The sequence below is a fragment of the Notolepis coatsorum genome (genome assembly GCF_963971535.1).
Source record: "Notolepis coatsorum genome assembly, chromosome: 5".
NCBI lineage: Eukaryota > Metazoa > Chordata > Actinopteri > Aulopiformes > Paralepididae > Notolepis > Notolepis coatsorum.
In genome coordinates, this window is record NC_140169.1 from 98973747 (window position 1) to 98997398 (window position 23652).

A 23652-nucleotide genomic window follows, 5' to 3' on the forward strand; every position below is an offset into this window, starting at 1 on the left:
TTCTGTCTGATTGTGTAGGTACTGAGGACTTTTCAGACACATAATGGCTCAACCATCAGATATGATTACCATGATTAAAAAAGTTGGCAAATGAGGAGCTTGTGATGTATTTTGGAAGGAAAGTAAGGGATATGAAAGGTAGAAGACATTTAACTGGACTGGATCTGTAATCCAATCAAGCCTTCCAGTCAAGCCTTGGGTGTAGGAGGCCAATCTTCAAAATGATCTTCAACCATCAACCTTTATTTTATTTTTATTCTCAGTAGACACATTGAGGAAGGGGACTAATTTCCAATTATGCAAAAAAATAAAAGATTAAGTAAAACTATCCTGTTCTAGATAAATGTAAAACACAACATGTACAACTCAACTGTGTGAACTCTCAGAATATCTTTATGATTAAACTGTTTTGGCTACAATGTTGGGAACCGAAACATTTCGCTGGTATGAGTTTTCATGTGTGTCCTCAGATATTCCCTTTGGCGGAATCTTTTCCCACAAACTGAGCAAGTAAAAGGTTTCTCCCCGGTATGAGTTCTTGCATGACGTGCAAATCCATACATTCTGGTAAATACTTTACCGCAAATCTTACAAGTCCTGTGATCTTGAAGGTGAAGATTCAAGCTGTCTTTAGACTCTAAATGTTTCCCACACAAACCACAACCATCTAAATGGACATGAATGTGACACATTAAATTCCTCTGATGACCAAAAGACACCCCACACAATTTACAGCAAAGTTCAGATTTCCGTTCATGTGACGGTTCCATAGCCGTCTTGAACTTGCTGCTGGTGGATGAATGTTGTCCTTTGACTTTGCGTGTCTTTTTTGATTTTAGCGTGTTTAAACCTGACGTGTCACTGTCTTCTGTCTCCATTCCAGAACAGTCTGAGGAGAGCAGCTGGAATCCATGAGTTTCTGTTTTCAGCATCTGTTCAGCTGAGGTGCTGGCTAGAGGCTCAGTCTGGGTTTGGTTAAACCGTGAAGACTGCGGGTTCTCTTCATCATTTTCACTCTTCACAGGGACATGAGTGGATGTCAACTTGATGATAGCAGCCTCCTCCAGACCTTGAAGCTGCTCTTCCTCCTGACTGATCCAGAAGTCCTCCAGTTCCTCTTTAATCTGTAGGGGCTCTGGCTCCTCCAGGTCCAGACTGGGGCTCCTCTCCTGCTGCTCAGGGGGAACATCCTCTTCAGAGGCAGAGAGCTGTGGGACACCTGGAGGGAGGAGCAGAAAAACACAGCAATAAAATAACTGAAGGAAAGGAAAGGAACCTCTTTATTTGCCAGTACATGTTAGGGATGGGCGATTAACCAAGTTTCAATTACGATTTTGTCTTCCCGCAATCAGGAAAACAAGATGGTGTGCTCCAGTCCTCCACCCCTCCCCCTCAAGCTCAAACAGTAGCGCATTTTTTCAGTTATTTTGAAACATCTTTGGTAACTTGTAGAAGGTGACAGAAAGGCAGCCTTTGGTCGAGAAGGGTAAAACAAATTAAGTTCGTCATATGATGTTCTCAAATCAGTGATTCTTTTTTATGCCATAATTGAGCAGCCCTAGTACATTTGTATTCAATCAGCCATGAGAATAGAGAGAAGAACAGTCAGCCATGAGAACATAGAAGAACAGTCAGCCATGAGAACACAGAGAACAGTCAGCCATGAGAACACAGAGAAGAACAGTCAGCCATGAGAACACAGAGAAGAACAGTCAGCCATGAGAACACAGAGAAGAACAGTCAGCCATGAGAATATAGAGAAGAACAGTCAGCCACGAGAACAGAGAGAAGAACAGTCAGCCATGAGAACATAGAAGAACAGTCAGCCATGAGAACACAGAGAACAGTCAGCCATGAGAACAGAGAGAAGAACAGTCAGCCATGAGAACATAGAGAAGAACAGTCAGCCATGAGAACAGAGAGAAGAACAGTCAGCCATGAGAACATAGAGAGAAGAACAGTCAGCCATGAGAACTCAACACCACATCATGTCCTCACTGAAAACTCAACACCACATCATGTCCTCACTGAAAACTCAACACATCATGTCCTCACTGAAAACTAACACCACACCATGTCCTCACTGAACACCACATCATGTCCTCACTGAAAACTCAACACATCATGTCCTCACTGAAAACTCAACACCACATCATGTCCTCACTGAAAACTCAACACCACATCATGTCCTCACTGAAAACTAACACCACGTCATGTCCTCACTGAACACCACATCATGTCCTCACTGAAAACTCAACACCACATCATGTCCTCACTGAAAACTCAACACCACGTCAGTGATCTTGATGAAGCGGTCATAAGTGCACAGCTACAACCGTCCTTGGAATAACAATCAATGGCTTAAATATCAGCAATGTCAGTTTCAATATTTTAAATAAAAGATTTACTAATTTACTCAAACTAGTCAAATCCATAGCCCTGTTGTCTGTATCCAACTCATTTCATCCATATCTCCCATAATGTGTTACACAGAGCTATTTCATTGAATGTATTACAATCCCCATTAGCGGAGTCAACAAAAAACACAGCATTCTATATAACGTTATGACAAAACACAGCATTCTGTATATGACGGTACATAATAGCAATAACAACAAGGCCAGACAAAACACTACACAACACAGGACTAGCGCCACATAGTGAAAACAGAAAACAAAAAGGGCTTTCACAGACATATGAAATTAAAGAGAAGATTAAATAAGATAAGATGTTCCTTTATTAACCCTTTCACTACCGCACTACCAAATGGTTAACCCTCTACATGTCTCGTGTATGTATGAACAAATAAAACTCTTGAATCTTGAATGTAGGGTGGCGGATCAGCAATAATGGCTTCATACAGAAACAGATGCCGGTGAAAGTCACATCTCTCTGCCAGAGAAGACCACCCAACCTTATCATATAGGATACAATGATAGGTACCATAACTGTGACCGGTCAATGGCAGAATGATATAGAGTCCAAAGGCTTTAGAGTGGAAGCAGCAGCATGTCTATAAACTATGTCTCCATAATCCAAAACAGACTAAGAAATATCAATGAATACTATGAATAGCTATTTGGTTTGTGCATTAATGTGATCGTCTGCAAATCACATTGTGTAATGTTACACACCGAGCTGCCTTGTCTGTTCACCATCACCATGGGGACATTGTTAATGTCTGGTGGAGATCTGCACTCGACTGAGTGCATTCTTCTAGTATTGTGGTTGATATGACTTATCCACTGCTTGAATCCTTATAGTCATTGCTCTGTTCAATTTGTAGAAACCAACTCATCTCATCACTCAAATCACTTAATCTGTAAATCGTTCCAACCATAGATATAAAAGACTAGATGGCGCAAGGCGGAGTCTCCCGCGTAGTTCACCGGCGGCCATCTTGCTACAGTTAACTATTCTGGTACGTATTATGGTATAGCTGCTTTAAGGTGAGTGATCTGGACAAACAAAAATACTCTTAACTCGCTGAAATCTTAACGGATTTACAAACGGTTTGGTTTATTACAAAGTTATTAACGTGGCTATGATTCTTGCTTGGAAGAATTTTTATTAAATCTTAATTTTCGTATGAAAGTCCATTATAAGTATGCAGCATTGATAACTACATCTGACGTCTTTAACAAACCAAATGGTTGAAAATTTAGCAAGCTATGGTAATTTCAATCATACATGCACTATAGACATTCATGTTATGAGTGGGCGTACTACCTGTAGCAAGATGGCCACCATGTGGCAACGTCGGCCTCCGTTGGCCAGCAGCGTGGGTGAGTCATCTAGTCTTTATATATATCTATGGTTCCAACTACCTGCTTCAATAAAGTATCGACTGGGTTTTCATTTCCCGTCTTTTAGCGAGCAGACCGTTCTATTTACCAGGTGGACAGGAATAGTCTGCTAATTGGTGTATTCATGTCAACAGGAATATTCTGTTAATTGGTTTATTAATGGAAACAGGAATATTCTGTTAATTGGTTTATTAATGGGAACAGGAATATTGTTAATTGGTTTATTAGTGGAAACAGGAATAATCTGTTAATTGGTTCACATGTGGAAAAAGGGCTATTCTGTTAATTGGTTTACTCATGGAAATAGGACTATTCCATTAATTGGTTTACTCATGGAAACAGGACTATTCTGTTAATTGGTTTACTCATGGAACAGGACTATTCTGTTAATTGGTTTACTCATGGAACAGGACCAATCTGTTAATTGGTTTACTCTTGGAAACAGGACTATTCTGTTAATTAGTTTATTCATGGGAACAGGCATATTGTGTTAATTGGTTTACTTGTGGAAACAGGACTATTGTGTTAATTGTTTTACTCATGGAAACAGGACTATTATGTTAAATAGTTTACTAATGGAAACAGGAATATTCTGTTAACTGGTTTACTCATGGAAACAGGCGTGGAAGGCGTTGGGCCTTTTGGTTGCCCCAAACAATAGTTCACACTATTGAGAGCACTCATCTCAGCCAAAGCTCACTTAACACACATGTACTTTGTATTAATGTTTTTTTTACTATTAAACCTATTTTGATCAGAAGATCTGTCTATGATATAATTGATGAGGTTTGGTTTCCTCATGGAACTGGGACGCTCCAGCACAGTGTGGTAAAAGTCTTTATTCATCATGAACACATCACCATACAAGTATAATGGCAGTGATACTTAGCCCAGTTAGCTTTAACCTTTAACCAGGATATGACCAATATCCAAGTTACTAACCCTAACCTTTAACCACAACATGACCAATAGCCAGGCTACTAACCCTAACATTTAACCAGAATATGACCAATAGCAAGGTTACTATTATTAACCCTAACCTTTAACCAGTGTTGTGGAATATTTTAAATGAACAGTGAAACTGTAGAAATTCAGATGAGTCAAATTGTATAAAAAATAGAACAGTTTATTTCTGTTTCTGTGGCCACAGAAAGAGTATCCTCAGTTTACAATCGGAGACAATTTAATACGAGCGTCTGACCAGAAAGTGAGAAAGAGCTCTGGTCAGACTTACAATTAAGTACCAGCTGGGAATGACAAATGAAAACAAAGATGAGAAAATTAAAACAAAGATGGGTTTAGGGGGTTTGTCGTGTCTCACACAAGACTGGAGACAAGGCAAAATGTCATATCTATCCTGGGCCTTGGCTGTTGTTTTAAGAACACTGTTAAGACCGTCGCCCTAGTGTCTGAGCTGTATACTAGTTAACTATATTAACTAGTCAAGGCTGTACAGAGAATATGTATTTAAAAACAGAGGTATGAACATGATAATATTTTCGACCACACCAGAATATGACCAATAGAGGCTACCTTTTCCACAAAGAGTACAAAGCGTCTTGATCGTACATCTTAACCCCGTCACAGCCGCACTACCAAACGGTTAACCCTTTCACTGCGACACAGAAGGTCAACCCTTTCACTGCCACACAACAGCAGGTTAACCCTTTCACTGCCACACAACAGCAGGTTAACCCTTTCACTGCCACACTACAGAAGGTTAACCCTTTACTATCACACTAGTAAAGTATAGTAAAGGGTTAACCTTCTGTAGTGTGGCAGTGAAAGGGTTAACAGCGTATCTCTATGACTGAACCTTTTGACTACAATGTTTGGAACTGGAACTGTTCCCTCAGGTGAGTTTTCATGTGCAGCGTCAGATGTGTCTTTTGGCGGAATCTTTTCCCACAAACTGAGCAACCGAAAGGTTTCTCTCCAGTGTGAGTTCTCGTATGACGTACGTATCCATACATTCCATTAAATACTTTACCACAAATCTTACAAGTCCTGTGATCTTCAAGGTGAGGTCTCAAGGTCTCTGTGGGCCCCAAATGTTTTCCACACAAACCACAATCACTAGAATGGATATTAATATGACCCATTAAATTCCTATTATGAGCAAAGGTTGACCCACACACTTTACAGCAAAATGCAGTTCCTGAAAAGTCTGAAAAGAGCAGCCGGCCGTCTCTAGTTGGTTCAAAATCACCAGCTGGATCCAAGTTCCTGGCTGGTTCCGATAGTCCACAGTCCTCTCCATCAGGTTGTGTGTTCATCTGTTCAGTTGAGGTGCTGGCTAGTGGCTCAGTCTGGGTTTGGTTAAACCATGAGGAGTGAGGTCTCTCTTCATCATGTTCACTCTTCACAGGGACATGAGTGGATGTCAACTTGATGATAGCAGCCTCCTCCAGACCTTGAAGCTGCTCTTCCTCCTGACTGGTCCAGAGTTCCTCCAGTTCCTCTTTAATCTGTAGGGGCTCTGGCTCCTCCTGGTCCAGACTGGGGCTCCTCTCCTGCTGCTCAAGGGGAACATCCTCTTCACAGACAGAGAGTTGTGGGGGGTCTGGAGGGAGGAATACAATATGAAGTGATATAACGAGCTAACCATTAATTAAATACATGAAGTTATACATATTTCATGTTTTCAATTAAAATAGTCATATAATCAGTAAGACATATATTGGGACAGTTTAGTTAAATTTACATCCTGCTGTAAAATGTAATCTATGATTAGTAGATATGTATCGAGTCAAAAGTACAGATTTAAAATTATTCTTGAGCATTGTTTCTTTAAGGGGAGTGAAACAGTCAGTTGATGCAGCCAGTCTCTATTTCGAGTCGGAAAATACACATAAAACACACATCTAATGATATAATACATATCTTTTGATAGAATACATATCTTCTTAGAATATATTCTGATGGAATGCACATCTAATGATAGAATACACATATTCTGATATACAAGTTAGCTAGCTAAGCTAGCAGCCTCCCAGCCCTGATTACACTGAGCATGTTAGATAAGTTACCTAGCATGGCTACTAGCAACCTCCCAACCCTGTTTACACTGAGCATTAGGGCTGCACGATTCTTGCTCAAATGTGAATCACGATTTTTCTCTCTAAGAATTGAGATCACAATTCTCTCACACAATTCTTATTTTGTCATCATTTAAAAAAGTAAAGTAAAAAGTAAAAAAAAAAAAATATGTACGTTTTTAAAGTACATTTCTTTTTTTAAATTCTTTCATAATTTAGAAATGAGATGACATAAGTCTATGAATCGAGATCGCGAGATCGCCCTACTGAGATGAGTTAGATGAGTTAGCTAGTGGAACTACTAGCAGCCTCCCAGCCGTGTTTACACTGAGCATGTTAGAAACTAATTAGCTAGCATAGCTACTAGCAACCTCCCACCTCCGTTTACACGGAGTATGTTAGATAAGTTAGCTAGTGGAGCTACTAGCAGCCTCCCAGCCGTGTTTACACTGAGCATGTTAGATAAGTTAGCTAGCAGAGGTTGTACGTCACCGTTACAATCTTTACCATTGCAATTAGGGATGTACCGATACTGATATTGGATATCCGTCCGATATTGTAGTTAAAATAACCTGTATGGGATCATTTCCACAATACCAAAATCATATACCAAAATCAAAGCAAAGTAGGGCTGTCACGATTCAACGTAATCGGCGATGCAATTTCATATTCATGATGGACGCGTCGTATTGTTGTTACTTGTATGCCTTTTTGCAGTGGAAATGGCAGACGTTCAAAGTAATAACATGCGCATGAATCAATATAAATAACTTCACAATAACTTTTAAACCACTATTCGTGATTCCGCCTAGAGCCAGAACTTGACAGTGCACGTTTCGCTCGCATTTGATAACTTCCGTGTTTCAAATCAACTCCAGCTGAGAGTTCTTCAGCCCTGCGTTCTACAGCCTGTGACAACTCCTCTTGCGAGTCGCGCTGTTTCTATGTAAACTCTGCGAGCAACGGGTCCAATAAATGCGTCTAACATGCTTTACATCCTCGCCATTCCTGTATGCCCATTGCCCACGCGTTGCGGTAAAAAAACATTAACTAACGTTAGCTGCTAATGCTAACTAAGCTAAGCTAACCCTGGAAAGAGTTCCATAAGTGAGGAAAGGGGGGGGGGTGCCCGTCTCTCTTCCCCTCTCTGTACGTTCAATGATTTGAAGTAGTGTTACACTATAAGAGGCACCCATGTGTAGAGCTGCCGCGGTATTGATATTTTCCTTACCGCACGAATTTGCGAAATATTTTCTACCGCCGCGGTATTACCGCACAGTGCGCACAAAAAAAAAAAAAGTTTGAATGCATTTTTTTTTTTTTTTTAGTAGTCTACTCTTATAGCCTGCCTCTAGTCTAATGGCGCTTTTCCACTGCATAGTACCTACTCGACTCGACCCGCTTTAGGCACCTGGTACTTCGTTCCTTTTCCACTGCAGCCAGATACTACTCCGTTTGTCTCCGTGTGGGGACGCAGGCGGCGCCGCTTGTGTACACTGAAAGCTCCGTGGGCATAGATGTCCGAGGGCTTGCAGCAAGCCAGAGTTTAACACAGTTTCAATCAATCAATCAATCAATAACAACATTAACCAGACTCTCGTTGCGTCTATTCTGCCAAAGCTAACGTTACCTCTCATTGTGTATTCTACCAAGCAAACCCGGGTTTAACGTTACCTCTCGTGTACATATCGGCTGACGGTAGCATTAGGCTAATAACAACAACAAACTTAACACATCAGCGATCTTGTTGTGACACTAAACTCTCCGCTCGGTGGTAAATTGGGTTGATGTCGGTTTTGTTTCATCAATAAATAAGGCAGAATACACAGTGAATCCATTCATTTTTGTTTATTGCACTTGGTTCTGTCGCAAACAAATCCTGAATGAAATGCATCCTTAGCGAGGCAGTAAAGATGGCGGCGCGGCGTTCTGTTTTCGTTCAGAGGCTACAAAGTGTGACGCGTCGAGTAGGGGGTATCTGCAGAGCCGCAGAGCCAGGCTGGACCAATAGGGTCGCTTGGAACCGAGTAGGGTATATCTGCAGAGCCGCAAGCCGCAAGCCAACTTTATTATTATGATAAAAAACAGCGGTGACGCGGTTTTCAGCCTAACTCTGCGGTGAGCGTGATGCAACAGCGATACCGCGGTAATGCGGTTATCGCGGCAGCTCTACCCATGTGACCTGAGGATACTAGTAAAACATTTAGAAATATTCAATTGCAAATATAATCAATTGTTGTTTTTCTGATAAATTAATCGTTTAGATGAATCGATAAAATAATTAACAGACTAATCGATAACAAAATAATGGTTAGTGACAGCCCTAAAGCAAAGTGAGTTGCTGCATTTTTTTTTACATGTTAACCCTCTCTAATGGAGAAAAATGTATTGTATCTCAATATTTTTGGTTGAGACAGTCCAAGTCTACACTGTTCATTAAAAGTATTGGATCGGATCGGTACTCTGTATCAGCCGATACTCACAGCCCAGGTATTCGGTATCAGGACTGAAAAAGTTGGATTGGTGCATGCATCCCTAAATTAAATCAAGGTAAATATTGAGCTACTGTATATCTTACAAGTTGAAGGTGTTCTGAACATTGACACAAAATCAATGGGCCTCATTCACAAATACTCTTATATATTTCTTATATTCTTTCTTAACCATCTGTTAAGAGAAAAATAAGAAAAGCCACCGCCGCATTCATCAACCCGTTCGTAACGTCCAAATCTGTTCTTATCCAGGTTTTATATTGTTTTGGTTATGTTTGTCTACCGTCGCGAACAAACAGTTGTCAAAACCTACTGGACATTGGTTTCCAACACAGGATAGCTGTCTCAAGCGATTTCCACCGCTTGCACAATATACCTGACGAGATAGCGAGACCTCCGAAATCTCTGGATTATTACTGGATCGGGCAGGAGTAGAGGAAACAAAAGTAGGGATGCCCCGATCACGTTTTTTGCCACCGATACCGATCGTCTATGAGTCATATCGGCCGATACACTGCCGATACGGATCGTTTTTAGTTTTCTTATAGCAGCTGGCAGTATTATACTGTAGGTCTAACACTAATCTTAGAAATTAAGTAAAGTGAATAGTACTGGGTGTTGAGCATAACAGTATCTAAGTTAATTTACTTCTGACCATTATAGTCAAAGTATTTTATTTTCCTAATGAACTGAAACTTATAAGATGTTGTCAGTGTTCAGTTACAGGCAGCTATGAAGCACGATAGCTAATTAGCAAACAGCTGCAAAAACGAATGATGTTATAAGACATTGATATCAGGAGCTATCTGTAGCTACTGCTAGCCAGCTAGATAACGTTAGACAATGCCTCATGTATGTAGCTCACGGAACAACGATAGCTAGTTAGCCAACACTAGCCAACTACTGCGAAAACTATTGCCAAAATGATGATATCAGACGTTGATATCAGGAGCTATCAGTAGCTAGCCAGCTAGATAACGTTAGACAATGCCTCATGTATTAAACTAAAGTGAATAGTTGACTGTGTCATTTTGTTTAAACAGTAACGTTAGCTAGGTAGCTAACGTTAGCTCACGTAACAACGATAGCTAGTTAGCCAACACTAGCCAACTACTGCGAAAACTATTGTCAAAATTATGATATCAGACGTTGATATCAGGAGCTATCAGTAGCTAGCCAGCTAGATAACGTTAGACAATGCCTCATGTATTAAACTAAAGTGAATAGTTGACTGGGTAATTTTGTTTAAACAGTAACGTTAGCTAGTATCACTCGAGGTGCACTCGACTCTGCCGGAGCATTTGTTGACATGGGTCTGTGAGGGGGAGGGGCAAGGCGTGCAGCAGCAGCAGCTGTGAGCAAGAGAGACAGCGAGTGAGAACTCCGCTGAGAATTGGATGTTTTTCGCACGTGTCATCGATCGGTTTTCACGATCGGCGAAAATAAAGCATTATCGGAATTCACCAATCTCATATTTATACTGAATATCGGCCGATACCGATCACTGGCCGATCGATCGGGGCATCCCTAAACAAAAGCGTGGCTGCCGGTCTGGTCTCCTGGCGAGAATCAAGAAAAGGCCCCACAATCCTCCCTTGCCGAGCATATACCTCACCAACGTCAGATCCATGGTCCACAAAATGGACGAACTAAAGCTAGAGCTGGCTGGAAATGGCTACATCCAGGACTATTGTTTTCTGGTCATTTCTGACTTCACCCCCTAATCCCCGATGCAGCTAACAGGCCGCACGCTGCTACGTTGGGACAGAAACAAAGACTCTGGTAAGAGCAGGGGGGGTGGTCTCTGTGTTTATGTACTGTACATAACGCCTGGTCTACCAACAGCACTATTACAGACAGTCACTGTTCCCCCGACCTAAAGTTCATGTCAGTGAAATGTCTACCCTTTTTTCTGCCGAGAGAGCTAACAGTAGTAATTATTACGGCTGTTTACATACCACCAGATGCTAATGTTAGCATAGCTCTCTCCCTACTGCTAAACAACACAATAAACAAACAACAGCGTGCCCACCCCAATGGCGCTCACATTATTGCTGGAGATTTTAATAAAGCCAATCTGAAAACTGTACTGCTGAAATTTTACCAATATGTAAAATGTCCAACTAGAGGGGGAAACAGTAACACTCTTGACCATGTATATTCTAACATTAAACAGGCATACAGAGCCATCCCCCTCCCCCACCTAGGCCAGTCAGGCCACCTCTCCTTGCTGCTCACCCCTGCCTACAGCCCCCTCAGAGCAAGAACAAAAGCAGTGACAAAGACTGTTACAATTTGGCCTGAGGATGCACTTCCCCAGCTATAGGACTGCTTTGCACACACTGCCTGGGATGTTTTCGAAGACCAGGACCTGTCCACACACACAGAGTCGGTACTATCCTACATAAAGTATTGTATCGGCAATCTCACTGTGGAAAAAAGCATCCAGGTCTTCCAAAACCAGAAACCCTGGATGACAAGCCAGGTCTGCATGCTCCTCAAGGCCTGCGACACCGCCTAGAGGTCAGGTGACAGTGCTCTGTATAGTGCTGCTCGAGCTGACCTGAAGAGAGGAATCAAGGAAGCTAAGACGGACTACAAAGAGAGGATTGAAAACCACCTCTCAAGCAACAACCCAGGGCAGATGTGGCAGGGCATACAGAACATCACCAACTACAGAGGCTGTGAGGCGACAACCGGGGACTGGGATGTGTTGTTGGCAGAGGAGCTGACCGGCTTCTTTGCTCGCTTCGAGACACCACAACCAGTCACAGCCGCACCCCTCGTCCCCCACCAGCCCGCAGCACTCCCACACTCACTCTAGAGGAGCATGACGTCAGGTGGGTGCTCAGGGCAGTGCACCCCAGGAAGGTGGCTGGTCCAGACGGAGTACCTGGGAAGGTGCTCAAAGCATGCGCTGACCAGCTCTCCTACATCGTCACTGTCATCTTCAACCTCTCCCTGGCACAAGAGCTGTGAATCTTCACTGGCCTCACGGTTCGATTACGATTCAGCTGTCCACGATTTGATTCTACGATGCATCTCAATAATATATTACATCCTCAATTTTATAATCTATATTACTGCACTACGTTTTCATCAATTAAGCAGTCAGATAAACTTACTTTTATTAAGTTATTAAATCAGAATGTCAAAATAAATGTCTTTACTAGTGTTGCATGATAGATACTAAAAAAGTATCTCGATACCCAGCTATTAAAAAGGGTTCAATACTCTTTTTATTAGTATTACCGGTAGTATCAATACTTTTAGAATAGCCTGATGCTGTATTTTCTATGAGTTGAGTGGATGCATGACCAGAGCACTAGCTTTAATAATACAATAATAATAATAATATATTTGATTTGTAGCAAGTTGTGGAGCAAATCCCAAAGTGCTACATTGTAAAATAACATAAAAGCTAGCAAGAGAGTAAACAAATAAATAAAAATAAATTTTAATAATCGATTATGTTTTGTCACTGCATCGATGCTGAATCGTCCACGTCCGCATCGCGATGCATCTTAGAATCGAGAAATGACCACACCCCTACCTGGCACAAGCACTCATCCCACCCTGCCTTAAATCTGCCACAATTATCCCGGTACCCAAGAAAGCTGCCTCAATGACTACCTCCCAGTAGCACCTGCAGGGAGCGAAATTAACTTTTTGACTCACCGGCCAGTGGCGGGTAGATGGGAAGAGTCTACCCGCCAAGCATATTTCTTACCTGCCAAAATGTTTTTGATTAAAAAAATATATATATATATATTTTATATAAAAAATAAATATATATATATATATTATATAATCATACTTGTAGTTGTATTATCTGCGAGACATCGCCACCACGCAATAAGTCAAAATGCTTGCTATCTGCAAACAGCTCCACTGTCTGTGTGTATACTTGAGTAGCCTCCAGCTCCAGCAAGGATTCTCCGGCCCTGCAGCTAGACCCTATATTCAGCTAGACCCTACATTCAGCATGCAAGGATTCTTCGGCGATGCAGCTGGACCCTATTTAACGTTACGGTTCTTTTGTCAAATCACATTCAACATGCCCTCAGCTAGAATACGCATTCAATCAATGTTATAAGACATTGATATCAGGAGCTATCTGTAGCTACTGCTAGCCCGGTAGTTAACGTTAAGACAATTTAGTTTACTGGGACAGATGGATCATCTAACGTGAGCTAGCTAAGCTAGCTAACGAGGGAACGGAGGTATTATGCACTCGAGTAGACTATTGCTGGAGCATTTGTTGATATCAGCAGCTATCAGTAGCTAGCCAGCTAGATACCGTTAGACAATGCCTCGTCATGTATTAAACTAAAAGTTAATAGTTGACTGGGTCATTGTTTAAACAGTAACGTTAGCTCATGGAGGTCCGATATAGACTAGAGCAGACGGAAGTAAACAAGCCAAATGGGAGCTTCCGATTGGTCATTTGCTTTTTTTTCTCATGAAACCAGTCACGTCACTCTACTGTGATTGGACCGTTGACTTGAGTGCAATGTGGGACTTGTAGTTTTTTAACGATCTCGCGGCGTAGAAAAAAAAGACGAGCGGCTATAATCTGTACTCGCACAAGAGTATCGTTATGAACTACACGTCTACACGCCACACGGCGGGCAGCCCTCTAAGTGTCATGCGCCAAAGGTAAAAACAGACCGCCCCTGGCGGGCGGCGGGCTTTAGTTTCGGTCCCTGAGCACCCGTCATCATAAAGTGCTTCGAGAGGCTGGTCCTACACCACATCAAGGCCTGCCACCTTAGATACAGATATATACTTGGGCGCAGTGATTTCATCACCTCAAAAGCCCTGTTTTTCAAAACAGTATATATCTGCTTAGAAAAACAAAATGTATTTTATTTACATTTATTTCTCCATGTGGTAAATACACAGGTCACAACATGTTTACAGGAACATTTTGGAGTTATATTTGGAGTGTATTTCGTAGGGCTGACCTTCGAAGCTTTTTTTGGCAATCGAAGCTTCGGGGGCCGAGCTTCGATTATAATTCGAAGCTTAAAAAAAAAAAAAAAAAAAAAAAAGGTAGATGGGTAGATGGCAAATAAGCAAATAAGATATTATCATAATTCTACACACTATAGAACCACATGCAATTGACTCAGATTTATGGGACAGTGGTGAGAAAATAGTGGAACATAATGGTTGCACAATATATCCTTTCAGCAGGCATTGCAATGTGTGCAAGAGTGACATTGTGAAGGATGCAATGTTTTTCAAAGGACATTAACACTTTCACTGCCGCACTACCAAAACGGTTAACCCTTTCACTGCGACAATACACAGAAGGTTAACCCTTTCACTGCCAGGGCGACCGTCGGTTGTGTGATAGTAAAGGGTTAACCTTCTGCCGTGTGGCAGTGAAAGGGTTAACTCATTCAGTGCCGGGGATTAGTCTTAGGCCTTGTCCAGACTAAAACGATTTAGATCTTTTTCGTTTCGTTTTCATTTAAAAAAAGGTTTCCGTAAAAACAAAAACGTCTCAAGATAATAAGTGTGTGCCACAAATTTACAAAATAAATGTCTTTCCTGTTTTAGACGTCTCTTTTTTATTTTGGAAACCCCCGACCGGAAGTGTTGTCGATCGTTGTTTTCGATAACTTGTGTGTCCGGTTCTGTGCTTTTGAGCCAACGCTAGTTTTCAACGGATAGGAGAGACACACACACCGCGGCGCGAGTGCAGCTTCACAGGCAGCCGGTGATGAGGAGGAGGAGGAAGAGCTGTGGATTTTAATCGGCAGGAGAGAGAGAGCTCAAAGCCGTATATAATATAATAGCCCCGTGGTGCGGTCGGAGGCAGCTCAAACTACCTGTTTTGTAATAAATTCATTGATTGATGTTCAACTTGTCCGTGTGTGTGTCCAGTCCTTTTGACTAGCAAACGTTGTCTGTAATTAACGTTACCTCAGGATACCACTGTAATTGTAGCAAACGTTGTCTGTATTTAACGTTACCTCAGGATACCACTGTCTATTGTATTTAGTTGGTTAGCTATTTAGCTAATGTTGATAGCATTGGATAGCATCAACGCTAGCTGGCTACAGCTCAACACCAGCCATGGGAATACTATTTAATAAATTATGGAGGTTTTTTAATCGTCAAGGTAAGAGAGGATTTGTCATGATCAACTGAAGGGGTATGCTATGGAACACTATGTGCTTGGCTACTACTTGGGTTTTCAGAAAAAGGCCAGCTATGTGACGCTAGTATCGTGTATTGCATCACACACAGTTGCATCATCCCGATCAAGCTCAATAGCTTCTGTAACACGAACGCAACTACTCTGTACATGCCATTGTTGTTTAATAATAACTCCTGGTGTTTAATAAACACTTCTAGCCAGGACATATCTGCACATATAAGACATATATGTATCATGTTTCTTTTTTTGTTGGCTGGGTTTTGCATGCGGATTAAGGAAGATGTCAATCTGTTGTTGACGGTGGTAGTACATTTAGCTGTAAAAGCCCGATCAAGCTCAATAGCTTCTGTAACACGAACGCAACTACTCTGTAGTCTGTACATGCCATTGTTGTTGTGATGTTTTCACATGCAGGGTTAGGGAGAGGTGGGCTATCGTGTCATCGGTTCAGGAGAAGACGCGTTTTGCTTGTAAAGATGGTGACGCAATGGGGGGCGTCTTCAGAATTGCGCACTCTGAAAGCTGGTCTCAGAAAGTAGCGTCTTCAGGCTCCCAGAACGCAGTTCCGTGTGGATGAAAGGTACATACGATCAAATACTTTGCCTGATACGACCGAAATCGTTTGTCTGGACAAGGCCTTATCCTGTTCTAGCTGTGCCACGCTTTAAAAGATACGAGTGTGTCACCTTGTTTGTAGAGCTATATCTATATTCTATATTATAGCTTTTTTTTGTATCCACTTTTTCTCCCATTTTTCTATATTTTCTCCCATCCCAATTTCGTATCATCCAATTCAACCCTCCCCTGTCATGAACGCTGTTTCTTGCCTCCCACAAGCCGGCTGCAATGTGGACTAAGTCATACATAGCACAAGTCCCCTCCGGTACTCGAGGTAACAGCAGTCGCATCTTTTCACCTGCGCAGCTCGATCTCTCAGTGGCGAGGACTGGAGTAACGCGTGGGAGGCTCACGCTGCCCCCGACACTTCCTGATTCTACTGCGCAGGCGCACCAACCGACCTGTAGGAGTCGTTGTCCACAACGCCCGATCCCCACCCATCAGTTTCCCACCCTCTAATACTGCCAATTGTATTAGTACGGACGACCAGCCAAACTGAAAACAATGTGGAGCTGGATTCGAACACGCGAACCCAGCGTCTCCACATTGGTGGCGAGTGCCTTGCCCACTACACCACCTAGCCGCCCTATTCTATATTATAGCTATGGAGCCAATAATATGCTCATTTGACAGTCAGTATCTTCCGTCGAACATGCAAAAAATAATACTTTTTTTCATGTATACTTTCCCGTGGTGTATAGTTTTAGAGTGATCCGGGCTAATTCCTGGAAAGCTGGGTTATAGGGCGCTACGTGAATTCTACTATAAGCGTTGGCGTTTCTTGCCTGATCTGGGTTATTCCAAAAAGAATATTCAAATTGTCTGATCGTGATTTCCAGTATTGGTGTCCATCTGGTCCCGGATGAAGCGATTTACTCAGCTCTGTCTAAATTTAGCGCTGGAGGGATTTAAGTGTAAGGGTGAGATATAAGGTTTCAAAGGGTGGGCGACACTGCCATCTAGCAGGATGCGGCTGGTATTGCACTTTGGCAAACTCAGAATCCTTTTCTATGGCAACACCAAGGTCAGTAGTGGATGAATAATGAATACAAATATCGACAAATAAATAGCCTGTTCTGTGGAGTATTTTTTACGGAAACCATACTGATAGTTATACAGGATGTTGTTCTAAGGTATCACAACCAATCTGACAATGATATATTGTGTTGACAATTCTCCTTGTAGTAGCTGTTGTTACCCTAACCCTATCTTTGTTCTTACCCTAACCCTAAAACAGTTATAATATAATGGCATACATTTATAATAAAACTCAAGATACTTGTGCCCAGGGAACAAACTTAACTTTTTGACTTACGAGCCATTTGGCTGGTAGATTTTAAAAACGACCAGCCGGGCAGATTTTTTACCAGCCAAAAATCCAATTAGTATTTATATTGTAACGTTTGGCCACTTTAAATCATTGAACAGAGAGAGAGAGGTAGATAGATAGAGAGAGAGAGAGAAGGCAGGCCTGAAAACCTACCTGTTCAAAAAGGCCTTTGACTGTTAGCTTTTTATTTTATTGCGCTTTTGTTTTTAAATTGTCTGTTTATACTAGGGGTGGGACGATACATCGATCCAGATCGATACATCGATGTAATTATCAACGATCGAATCGGATCGATGCAATGTAATAAGATCGATTCATATCGATACTCTTATTTTGAAAATCCTGTGGCGAGTCTCATATCCGCCCAAGAACAACAGCAGTAGCTCCGTGTGTGTAGACGTTACAGCATAGCATTCTCCCTTTCTGTGTGTGTGTGTGTGCGCGTCTTTGGAAAGACCAGATGAGGTCAGAGGAGTTTGATGTTTAAATGTTATTTAAACATAAACAATATAATACATAATAAATGTAGGCCTATACATGATCATGCAACATCAACAAATTGTTGTAGGAACGGTTTGGGAGAGGGAGGTAGGGAGGGGTTTTAGGTTGTGAGTTTTGAGTTCCAAAAAATGGAGCTTAAAGTTTAAAGCTCAATATATCAAAACGTGGCACTTTACAGTGAACAGGAGGTCTATTTGTATTAAAAACAATAGATTGATTTTCCTTTAAATGCCTGGAAGAGCTCAAAAATACAAATGTCAAATGATATTTTCGTTACCTTTTTTTAGTTGATCTAAATGTTACTGATTGTGTTAAATGGGCATATGATATCATCTCATATCGATTGCAGGCACCTGAATCTAATCTAATCGTATTGTATCGTGAGAGACTTTGTGATATCGGCAAATATCGTATCGTTGTCCAAAGAATCGATATCGTATCGTATCATGATGAAACTGGTGATTCCCACCCCTAGTTTATACTATGTTTTTAATTAACTATGTTCTATTTTTATCTTATTTTTATTCTGTATTTTATTTGTTTTACTAATAACTATTTTATTTCTATTTTTTAACTGTTTTAACCATGTAGTGTAGCACTTTGGGATCCCAGTGAACAAAAAGTGCATTACAAATCCAATCTATTATTATTATTATTATTATTATTATTATTATTATTATTATTATTATTATTATTATTATTATTATTATTATTATTATTATGTGTGGCTGCCACCCTGGCGTACATCTGTGCTCTACTGAGTGCACCTTTCTAGTCTAGAGAGAGAGCGCTGATTCTCCGTAGCTGAGCAGGGTTGCATTTTGTCAACACAAGTTGGAACCCTGGAAGAAGCGATATAAGGAAACGAATTGCCAATAAATGTGAAGTTATCTTTGAACCTGTTGCAGGGAATATGCCTCCACATATTTGGTCAAATCAAATGCGAAATAGTAAAATATCAGAGCACAATCAAAAACGTGATTGCAGGGTTTTCTTGTAGGCTAAAGAACGGGTGAGTAAGACCTCATGTGCGTCTCATGTTACAAACTTGACCTCGTGAGCAGAGCGCATCTCATTTACATTTAAAGGTTCATTGTTTGTAAACATTAGAACACACACACACACACACACACACACACACACACACACACACACACACACACACACACACACACACACACACACACACACACACACACACACACACACACACACACACACACACACACACACACACACACACACACACACACACACACACACACACACACACACACACACACACACACACACACACACACACGGTAGATGCAGTGTATTTTGTTAGCCGCCAGGTGGCGGGCAGACCTTAAATTCTAGCCGCCAAACAATAAATCTACAAGCCAATGGCGCTGGGCGTGTAGTTATTTTGTACCCTGCTTGTGCCCGAATGATAAGGATAAGCGCTCAATGAGGAAACCCACTCCCATTGCCAAAAGAAAGTCTAACATGCCTATAAATAATTATACTACGGAATTACTCACTATGAATGGCCCATAACAGTCCCAAAACAGCCCCCAATTATCTGTTGATCTTTACAAATCAAGACTCGATCATCTAACAATGAACCAGAAATGTCTCCAGAGTGGAACCGAAAAGGTGACGTTAAAAAAAAAGTCAAATGGAATTGTGGATTTGGAGAAGCGTGACACCCCTAGTAAATATGTTTTGTAAAATGATTTCAGCATCTGCTAATGTTAAAAAAAGAATTTAAAAAAGGCATATTGCACTTTTAACAAGAACACAATGGTTGCATGGTCCTTTCCCACTACAGCAGGGGTTTCCTGAGCCCTAGAATGGCTGATAATACATACATTTCATGTATTCCACATACAGACATAGTATAGTAATCCATCACTCAATGGGATTCCTTCATAGGGATTCCCCCGCCCCTCCCCCCCCATGGCATTCGTCTCGCTGTGTTTACTCACCCAGTAATTCATTGTTGCAACGTGGGCTCGGCTCTCGTCATATACCCTGAAATTCCTTTGGAGGTTTTGGTAGAAAATGTACCTTTAATAGAAAAGATTTCCACTTTTCCACAAGATTCACACAAAGCACATCCTGTGAACATGACGGGGTATAGCAATCACAGCAGCATGAAGCTCCGATCTGTTAGGGCTGGGAATCACCAGAGGCCCCCGCGATACCTATCATCACCATACTAGAGTCACCATATTGTAATATCACAATACAGTATTGCAATCCATTACCTTCGTTCAAATGCAAAAACGTTATTTACATCTGCAATAAAAATATATTTACATCATCTGTTTTATCTAATAGCGTTTTCACTTTTCAGTCTGTTCACATCATTCTGATCATTTTTATTGCAGTAAACAAGGATCGTCAAGCTGAAAAAAAGAAATATATAATATTGATACTTGGCATCACTGTATCAATATAATATCAACACTCAAAATATTGCTATATATTTCTGTATACATTTCCCCCCTCCTATCTGTACTTTTCACTTCTAGTGACAGGAGGGTGATGACTTAGATTTGAACCCTCAGCGACTGGACAAAACAACAGGGAATGTACAGCAACATTGTCAGATCAAAGTGCGCCACAACGTGCGTCACTGTAGCATTTATTTATTATCTACACCTGCTGTCACTACAGCAAAGATCAGTCTCAGAGTTCACCAGTGGAAACTGTGATTTCTGGGCATAAATGCACATAATCACTGCTGGTTCCAATTCTAGACTTTGTTTAGTCCAAATGTATGTAGACCTATATACCTATTTATAAATTATATAGGCCTATATAGCTATTACCAATTTATTAATAATATAGGCCTATATACCTATTTATTAATTAAACTAAATAAGACTCGTGCACATCTAGTTGGACCCCGACTGGAGGTGCAGGTCAGCGCAAGAGAGATATATAACTAAAAGGAGAAAACCTTCAAAAAGAAAGAAGGGACCGCACACTCCTCAGGACTGGTTTTTGCTTTTTTATTGCACAACGCGTTTCGCTTCTGCTTGCATAGCACCTGAGGTAGGGCTGGGCGATAAAACGATAACGATAACTATCGCGAGAAATTATTTCCTCGAAATAAACATGAAACGTGGTCGCAAAGTTTCGATATATCGATTTTCCAAGCTTGGCTCCGTTCAGCCTCGGCTCAGCACACTCACTAACAACAACCAACGTTACGTGATGACGTGCTTACATACAACAGCTAACAACCAATCAGTGAAGGAGATGGCCGAGAGCGAAGTAGACCCGGAAGGAGGTAGGACTCACTCAACAACAAGGCTTGCTAGGCTAATTAGCTTGCACGGCGGTTTTATATATTTACGTGCCGAGTATGTGTGTGGCGTGAATTCTGAGGCCACGTTTATAGTAGTGGGGGTATACAGTGGATGTCGTTTCAATATATTGTGGCGGAAGAGAGTATTTTAGTGTCATATTTAGCACATTGTCATGGAATACACCGCTTAGATACAACAGGCTGGCTAGGATAACTAGCTTGCACGGCACTGTTTTATATATTTACGTGCCGAGTATGTGTGTGTTTTGAATTCTGAGGCCACGTTTATAGTAGTGTGGGGTATACAGTTTGTTTCAATATATTGTGGCGGAAGAGAGTATTTTAGTGTCATATTTATTGTCATGAGATACTCCGCTTGTCGGCTAACTGCTAACGTGCGCGGACTGATGACGACATCAACTCGACTTGAGACATTCGCAGCAGCATAAGAAGTTAATTAAACTTGACATTATATCGACGATAATTATCGATATCGAATTATATGAAAATAATTTTATAATTTTATCACAATAACGTTTTTGGTCATATCGCCCAGCCCTAACCTGAGGAAGCAGAAGCGAAACGCGTTGTGCAATAAAAAAGCAAAAACCAGTCCTGAGGAGTGTGCGGTCCCTTCTTTCTTTTTGAAGGTTTTCTCCTTTTAGTTACCTATTTATTAATATTTACTAAACAATGGAGGAGGATTTGGCAATATTTCAGATTAAAAAACCCAATGCTAATAGGGAACCTGTTAACGTTAATGAGGCAATCTGTAAACATAGTTTGATGAAGGAAGCGCACCACAAGAGTGAGGCTGCAGCAGCAGAAGCTTGAATGGAGGTGCTCACAGGACAGTGCAGTCCAGCAACAGTGTGTTTGTGTGATGCACTAAATATAAGAGGGACAGTGTGAGCATTCGTGCTGTCCAAAGTAAGGAGAAGATCTAAAAATGTACAGCTACATTGATCCGTCAATGAACTAATAGAATATTGACAGAAGGTGTTACTGTTCATTGATTTATTTAAAAATCAGAACCCAACGTCAACTCTGTCCGTCCAAAAAATGGTTACTCATTGAAAATAGATGGACAGAAGCAGCAGATCAATGTAGCTGCATAACATTAAAGATCAAAGTAAGGGCTCTACAGATAGAGTGTTGTCTTGTAAAATGTCTGGTGTCGTTGTGGTAATTTTTTTTCCAATTTAAGTTGGAAGGATGTGATGAGTGATGACATCATGATGACCATAGAAGGATGTGGGGGCCTCATGACCATAGAAGGAGGTGGTGGCATCATGACCATAGAAGGAGGTGGGGGGCATAACGACATAATCTATCCAACAGAACCTGCCTACATTATTTCAGTGAACGCCCATCAAACAGCCAGTTGAACTGGTCCAGCGCTCCGCCCCGTGTCCTGTCTTGATTCAGTGGAAATGTACTATTGTTGTTGCTGCTGCTACTAGTAGGTGAACACAGGTTGCTGATGGAACACATGTGAATGTGCTCAACATGTTGTACTGTTGTCTGGCAGAGAGTGAGACCCAGTGAAGTATTTGAGGCTGTGTTAATGTTCCATCTACTTGGTATTTGAGGCTGTTGTTGGCGTTTGTTCTTATAACATAGTATTTGAGGCTGTTGTTGGTGTTTGTCATTATAGCTTAGTACTTGAGGCTGTGTTAATGTTTGTAATTGTAGCTTAGTATTTGAGGCTGTTGTTAATTTAATGTTTGTCATGATAACTGAGTATTTGAGGCTGTGTTAATGTTTGTCATCATAATTTAGTAGTTGAGGCTGTTGTTAATGTTTGTCATTATAACTTAGTATTTGAGGCTGTTGTTAATGTTTGCTATTATAACTTAGTATTTGAGGCTGTTGTTAATGGTTGACATCATAGTATTTAAGGCTGTTGTTAATAGTTGTCTTTATAATATTTAGTATTTGAGGCTGTTGTTAATAATATTTGTCTTTATAGCATTTAGTATTTAAGGCTGTTGTTAATGGTTGTCTTTATAATATTTAGTATTTGAGGCTGTTGTTAATAATCTTTGTCTTTATAGCATTTAAGGCTGTTGTTAATGGTTGTCTTTATAATATTTAGTATTTGAGGCTGTTGTTAATAATGTATTTCTTTATAGTATTTTAGTATTACTATATTAGTGTCCACCAACCTGCTCTCAGGAACTTCATGTCCAACATGTCTCTCTGGCGGTGGAGCTCCTCTTCATACTGTGTTATGGTTCTTTCAAACACTCCAAAGATCTCTTCGGCAGCAGCAGTCAGTCTCTGGTTGACCATGGCTTTCAGCAGGTGTAATCTCGCCATAATTCAAACGGTAAATGTGGAATAAAACGCCAAAATAACAAGAGCTACAAGCTAGTCGGCTGCTGCAGAAAT

The 23652-nt window shown here is 41.0% G+C and overlaps 1 protein-coding gene across 1 annotated transcript; it reads right to left on the minus strand.

Moving 5' to 3' along the window:
- Positions 1–278: 278 nt before the first annotated feature.
- On the minus strand, positions 279–23652 carry LOC311228565 (uncharacterized protein). The gene is made up of 2 exons (XM_084314473.1): positions 23427–23652; positions 279–1219 (listed from the first exon to the last, which is right to left on the minus strand). The coding sequence occupies exons 1-2, from the start codon at positions 23578–23580 to the stop codon at positions 414–416; spliced, it is 960 nt and encodes a 319-aa protein (XP_084170599.1). The 5' UTR covers positions 23581–23652; the 3' UTR covers positions 279–413.

Excerpts from the sequence above, each read along its gene's own strand:
- LOC311228565 (XM_084314473.1), bottom strand. The coding sequence starts at position 23,580 with ATGGCGAGATTACACCTGCTGAAAGCCATGGTCAACCAGAGACTGACT. Across the intron at positions 1,220-23,426 it reads CATGAAGTTCCTGAGAGCAG|GTGTCCCACAGCTCTCTGCC; the intron begins GTTGGTGGACAC and ends TCCTCCCTCCAG.